The 7,066-nt window shown below is 31.1% G+C and overlaps 1 protein-coding gene across 1 annotated transcript; it reads left to right on the top strand.

The window, feature by feature from the left end:
- Positions 1-6,716, top strand: cd8a (CD8a molecule). The gene is made up of 6 exons (XM_007253936.4): positions 1-130; positions 2,154-2,468; positions 3,794-3,874; positions 3,983-4,114; positions 5,921-5,960; positions 6,074-6,716. The coding sequence occupies exons 1-6, from the start codon at positions 88-90 to the stop codon at positions 6,135-6,137; spliced, it is 675 nt and encodes a 224-aa protein (XP_007253998.3). The 5' UTR covers positions 1-87; the 3' UTR covers positions 6,138-6,716.
- Positions 6,717-7,066: the final 350 nt, after the last annotated feature.

Raw genomic sequence — 7,066 nt, forward strand, 5'->3', positions numbered from 1 at the left:
GTTCTCTCGTTCTATCACTTCTCTTTTCTTCTGCGAGAGAGAGAGCTGAGGAAATCTAAAAAACTCAACAATTATCAGGAAAAGAAAATGAAGTCCAGCGGCCTTCTAGTCCTTCTGCTGCTGATCTGTGGTGAGTCCATCATTTCTCTGTCTCCTGTTATATGGATTTATAGTTATATATTTTAGAGTTATATATGAAGTGCTGTTCAACAAACCCGAGTCTTAAGGGTGTCAGAAAGAAAGAGGGCAGTCACTAAAATTTAAAAACATGAATGTGAATTTTTAAATATATTATTTAGGCATATTAAGCATTGTTTTACATTTTTTTTTACATTATTTTGTATTGAATTGGCAGTAAGTGATTAGATTTGGCACTCTTAGGCAAATAAAACCTGAAAACTAAAATTAATTGTGGATAATTTTATAAAAACAAGCTTAATTCTTAGTCCTGTTCTCTTTTAAAGGTCTTACAAAAATGAGAATATGAAAACATTCAGATGAAATATGCTAAAAAATATTGTAAAGTCACTGAGAAAGATTTATTAATAACCTAAACTAACATTTTAACACGTGTTTTTTTGTGTTTTTAAAGCAAAGATCAAACCTTAACAGCAAATTATGTCTCTATAATTCTTAATTTTAAAGAGTTTACATTTCTTTCTTAATTGATTTCTTCTTCTTCTCAAAAATGTATGTTCATTTTTGTAATTTTCCACCACTTTTAGACATAATTTAAATTGCACAGATATTCTTTAATATTGTTAAAACAATTCACAATATATGGAAAATTGCATCCGAAATGCTCCAATTAATGATTGTATTTTTTTTTTATTTCACTGAAAGTAAAAGTAAAGTTTCATGGAAAGTTTTACCTCTTGCTGTACAGTAAAGTAAGTTGCTGTTTTGCACCAACAAGGCGTTTCCGCAACAGTAACTGTATATTAATGTATACGTGTACAGTAGAGCCAATAAAAATGTGGACATTTTTAAACATTTTTAACACAGTACTTTTATGTGCAAAGCTGTCGTAAACACTCTTAGATATAAAACGTATTTTGTTTTATGTGCATTCCAAATTTTTGACTGTAAATTTTTCAATGTGTTATTTAAGCATATAAAGCCTTATTTTGCCTTCATTTGTATTAAATTAAGTAATGATGTAAGTAATTGGAATCTGCATTTTCAGGCAAATTTAACCTGAAAAATAAAATTAATTGTGGATAATTTTAGAAAACAATCCTAATTTCAAGTCCTGTTCATTTTTAGAGGTTTCGCCAAACTGAGAATGAGAGATTTGATGACTTCAAAATCAATCTATAATGTTAAAAATAATGCAAATAAAGAAAATACATTGAATAATAAAATAACTTTCAGTTTTCTAATTTAGAAGACATATTTTAAACATCTGAATCGGGTTTTTGGTTATGTCTAATATTCAAACTACAGAAGGAGAAATTTAGAGATGCTTTAATGAACTGAATTGACATTGGTACATTTACATAATATAATTTACATGGTTGAATGTTAAACCATATACTTTAGTATGGACGGTATTTATATTTATTATAATATCAGTGTTTTATTGAGTAATTACGCACTTACTGTTCAGCAGCTACACACACACACACACACACACACACACACACACACACACACACACACACACACACACAGAGTGATAATCATACTCTCACCATTAAAGAATATTAAAAAAAATATAATGTATAATCTGTAATGTTAAAAATAATGCAAATAAGGAAAATACATTGAATTATAAAATACATTTCAGTTTTCTAATTTAGGAAAAAAAACATATCTGGTATCTTGTGATTGGCTCTAGTTCCAGACATATTTTTAACAGCTGAATCTGTTTTTTTATTATGTCTAATACTCAAAACTACAGAAGGATAACATTAGAGATATAATAAACACTGTGATGTTGAATCACATGCTTTTGTATGATTGGTATTTGTATTAAGTAAACACTTACTCAGTATGTGCTTTTTTCAATAAAGTTAATGAAATTAACACAGTCTCTCTTCAATTACTAATATAATATTTTATTATCAGAGAAATAACTTGCATATCATGTCATCTTTAATGCATACTGTGTGTTTCTGACTCCTCACAGTGAAATATTTGTGTGTAATCAGGTGGTTCCTCTGAGGTGGTGAAAGATGGTGAATTTAAGGAGATTGTTTGTGATCCAAAAGAGCCCGGACAAAATCTGTTTTGGTTCCATCTGAAGGAGAACGGAATGATGGAGTTCATCGGAGCTTTCACCTCCGAAATTGGGACCAAAAAGACAGAAGTGAATGAAAAGAAATACGATATAACAAAGATGAAGAACAAGAAATTAATACTTAAAGATTTCAATAAGAAGGAGGACAGCGGCTCCTACATCTGTATGGTCATCAAGGGATCAACGCTGCACTTTGGTCAAGTGGTCAAACTGCAAGGAACCCCAGGTGAGAAATCACCTGAAGCCCTGCAGAACCAAGCGATGAACATCTTCTCACCATAAAAAAAATATTAAAAACAAAAATACTAAATAAACATAGTTTCAACTTTAAAACCCTTTTAAAACATTTTAGTTGCTTAACCTCAGAAGGTTTTATATTACATATAACATATATCTGTTCATTAGTAATAGGCTGTTATGAATTATTTTGTTGTAGATACTTGAATTTAAATTAAATTACCAAATAATTTACTGTATTTGCCAAATAAGAAGCAGTAATAAATAAGCTGTAGTAGTAAATTATTCATCAATAATCATCAGTTACAGGATAATTCATAAGAACTGTGGAGAATTCATAGTGGACACTGAATAATTAGGAGGTACTAACTACTTAGTAGTTACTAAAGTGTCCATAGTAAATACAAACGTTAAATATTTAGTAGTTACTGAATAATTCATAGTAGAAATTAATATTAAAGAGGTGTTACTCTATAATTCATAGAACTGAATAATAATAAAAAAGAATAATAAGAATTGAACATTGTTACTGAAAAATTCATAATAACTGAATAATTAGTATTTACCAATTATTTTGTAGTTACTGAATAATTCATTGTAGAACTGAATAATAAAAAGGTGTTACCAATTAATTCATAGTAGACACTAAACAAATCATAGTAGTTACTATATAATTCAAAGTACATACTGAATAATTAGTATTTACCAATTATTTTGAAGTTACTGAATAATTCATAATACATACTGAATAAGTCATAGTAGAAAATTAATAATTAGTACGAATTACATAGTAGTTACTGAATAATTAAGTGGTGTATAATTCATAGTATTACACAGTATTTACAGTAGTAGTTACTGCATGATTAGTACTTAAAATAATATTATAATTTAATACTGAATATAATAATATTGCGCACTTACTGAATAATAAGTACTTGTTAAGTATTTCATAGTTACTGAGTTACTGAATAAATACAGCTTTTCGAACTTTGTGGATTTTTTTTACAGTGTAGCAGTAAGTATATATTTACAAGTTAACGAATAATTAGTAACAGTTTCTTGATGATTTATTTATTATTGATTGATTAATAATAGAGCTTACTTTATCTTAGCTACTAAATAACTCACATGAGCTTTTTTTTATTTATTTTTTTTTTTTTTTTACTTTAAGCCCAGTTGTTCATTAAGGGCATCAGTCAAGTGCTACCACCACCATGTTTACCATTTACAAGAAAAGATCATGCAGTAAAATCTCAGTATTATTGAACATTCTGTATATTTTACTTGTATTTTTGATGTGTTCTTTTCTTTTAGATCCAGTACAAATACCCACACCGATCCAAACCACCAGAGCGGCAAAAGATCTCACAACTAAACAGACAGTGCTCTGCGAAAGTAATGACCAGAGATATTATTCCTATTACTAATATTATCATGATTTTGTATTTTATTGTATTCTGAGGCAAAGTACGACATCTGAAATCAAACAATCATTTGTTTCAGAGAGTGAAAAAGGGAAAACGACTCCCAGCTTTTCTGCGGTTCTCGGCTGTGAGCTGATGATTCTGATCCCTCTGGCTGCCGGCAGTGGCCTTCTTCTTATCGCGCTCATCATCACCATCCTCTACTGCAACCGTAAGTACTGCCAGAACCATCACTGGACTGAAGACTGTTATACAATCATCCACAGAGTTCTTGATGGCGTCAAGAAATCTGTATCATGTCTGATTTACATATATGACAAAAACTGATCAGTTATCACCTAATATTTAAAATAATATAACAGATTTTGTTGTTGTTATTATTTTTTTTATGAATTGGCATGTCAATTCTGTTGTATACTTACATTATCTCTAATAAAAAAAAAACGAATTAATTAATTAATTCATATTTTTTTCTACTGAAGTTAATATAAATGTTAGATAACCCAAACACTCCCAGTCTGTAAGCAGAACAAGACATTACCCAGAAGTCGTTTTTATTGCAGTATATTGCTATTCTTGCGATTCATTGCTCTCATCACTGACCTTGTGTGTAATGCTGCTGTTGTGGCGAATTCAGCACCCCCGCCAGGAAAAGCACCCCCTCTCGGGAACGCGCACCCGCGTCTTCTTGGCTTTAACTTTACTTAGAAAATAGAAATACTCAAGATAACGTCTTGAGTAATCTAATAATCTACGCTGACTTGTTAGAAATGAGGAAAAAGAAACATGCCACCTGCAGCCTCCTCTGAGAGGTGTGCTTTTCCTGGCGGGGGGGCTGAATTCGGCATCATAGTAGTACCTTAATCGGCAGATTTCAGCGCATTTTCAAAATAAAAGATCTATTGCTGAATTTCACTCCCTCCGGTTCCTACGCCAATAACTGGTGCATTCAGTGCTGCTGTTTCGTGTTTGTTTCATGTTGTTTTTTCATGATCAGTTAAAAGCTTAAAAGTGCATGAGAATGAGTTTAGAGGGTCTTTGTTCGTTGCGCTGCGAACTGAAGTACAAAGTTAACCCATTAAAGCCTGTTTATACTGTAGAGCCGCACTTCAGATACCCAATTTATTACATAACGAGGCTGTTTTTAAAATGTTAGAATTAGAAAGTTCAGATAATTGTGTGAAAATGTAAAAATAATGACTCCAGTAAGGTATAGATAAGCAACATTTCTACTTAGGTAAGATACCAAAGTATTTGTACTTAGTTACTCAACACCGCTGAATACAACGACATTAATAGTTTATTATAATGTAATTGGAAAATTAATGCAATGAATCTACAAAATTAATTTATAGCACCGTTATTCATTGCAGTTTAACTGAATAATAAACGTATAGGCTGTATGGTTCAGTGTGTTAATATGGTGCCAACAAATAATCAAGTAATCACAAAAGTCTAAATGGTACATTTCTCTTTCAGAAACACAATCGTCACACACTTTGAACACTTCCATTAAAGAACCATTTTTTGGGAGAGATATGTTTGTAGAAATCCCTAAAAAAGTTTTAACAACTGACAAAAACATTACTTTATCAGTTTAATGTATCTTTATACTCAGATCTCTTACACACACAAAAAAAGGTTCTTCAGTTTGCACCAAAATGAAAATCTTTGTCTGAATGTGGAAGGTCACAGATTTAATCGATTTTGCCATTTTTTCCCCCACTGCATAAATTAAATTACCTAATTCTGTTTGACCTAATAATTTATCAGAAATTAGCAATTTCAAAAAACTACTATTTAAAACAAATAAAAAATGTAACATCCCAGCAGACAACCCAACAAGCACAATTATGTTCAACATAAAAATTTAATTCCATTTTTGGTTGTGGTTGTGGTTGCCAAATATTATGTGCATCCCTAAAAAAACAGAAACATTTAAATAGGCACCTTTATTTTTAAGAGAGTCTGTCCCTTTAAAACGTGTATAAAGCGTGTATTCTGTTCTCTCCACAAGATATAAGAACAAGACGTTGCCCTCACCATTACAAACGACAGTAAGTTTTTTCTTCTCACTTTTTTTTTGCTGTTTTTTCTGCATTTTCTTTGTGATATTATTTTGGAACTGTGATGAATAAATCTCTTACTTTGATCTTTTCTTTATTTCCAGTCACCAAAACAGACCAGCTGGACACAGACCCCTGCCTAATAAGGCTGAATTCTATCCCATGTGATGAAAAACCAACAGATCCTGCATCTTATCATTAATGATTAACAGGGAATCATTGTTATTCTGTATATCTAAAAAAAAAAAAAAAACATTGCTTTAACAAAGCTTAGACTGTTAGTCCTTAATTAAGAATTTTACACTTAGCTTTCAGAAATGCCATCTTCACAGTAACTGCAGGATTACTTCTTAAATTAGATTCATTCACTTTGTTCATGTTATTATTGCATTTCTTTCATTTTATTTTATTCATTTCATTTTTCATTTCATGCTACTGAAAATAAATGACCTTGTGTAGATCATATGAGGACAGATGCACCACTCCAAACAACACATCATGCTTTACTGAATTTTGCAGCCAAAATATTCTGCTCTTCATAAAAAAAAAGAAAGATAAAGATTATTTTTTATGAGGTTTCTTGTCTCAGATATCAGGAGCGCCACCTGGTGGTAAAATAGAACTGTCATAATATATAAGAGACAATAAAAGTTCTGGAATAAATGTAATAAACTGTGCTTAGATTGATTTATATTGTAGTTACTGCTTGTAGAATAAATATGCTGCTGTTTACTAAATAAATAGAAATAGACAAAGAACAAGTCTTATCTTTTCTTTAAATCTTTCTTTCTTTTGGTTTTCTCAATAAAAGACTTCAATTGCAACTTGGGAGGTCTTTCATGATAAAAAAGAGAATGTGTGGTCAGACTTGTTAAATGGTGGGAATAAGATCCCAATGGGTAGCCACGACTTGTTAAATGGTGGGAATAAGATCCTAAGGTGTGGCCACGACTTGTTAAATGGTGGGAATAAGATCCTAAGGTGTGGCCACGATTTGTTAAGGCGTGGGAACGAGATCCTAATGCATGAGAATGAGATAACTAAGTTGTAGCCATTGAATAATAAAGCTTGCTTTTCTGTAAATTAATGCGCCTGAA

The sequence above is a fragment of the Astyanax mexicanus genome, chromosome 17 (genome assembly GCF_023375975.1).
Source record: "Astyanax mexicanus isolate ESR-SI-001 chromosome 17, AstMex3_surface, whole genome shotgun sequence".
Lineage (NCBI taxonomy): Eukaryota > Metazoa > Chordata > Actinopteri > Characiformes > Acestrorhamphidae > Astyanax > Astyanax mexicanus.

Bases quoted from the DNA above. Each gene is read 5' to 3' on its own strand.
- cd8a (XM_007253936.4), top strand. From the start codon at position 88: ATGAAGTCCAGCGGCCTTCTAGTCCTTCTGCTGCTGATCTGTG. The intron at 2,469-3,793 runs GTGAGAAATCAC...CTTTTCTTTTAG, and splicing joins CAAACTGCAAGGAACCCCAG to ATCCAGTACAAATACCCACA. The intron at 3,875-3,982 runs GTAATGACCAGA...CATTTGTTTCAG, and splicing joins ACAGACAGTGCTCTGCGAAA to AGAGTGAAAAAGGGAAAACG.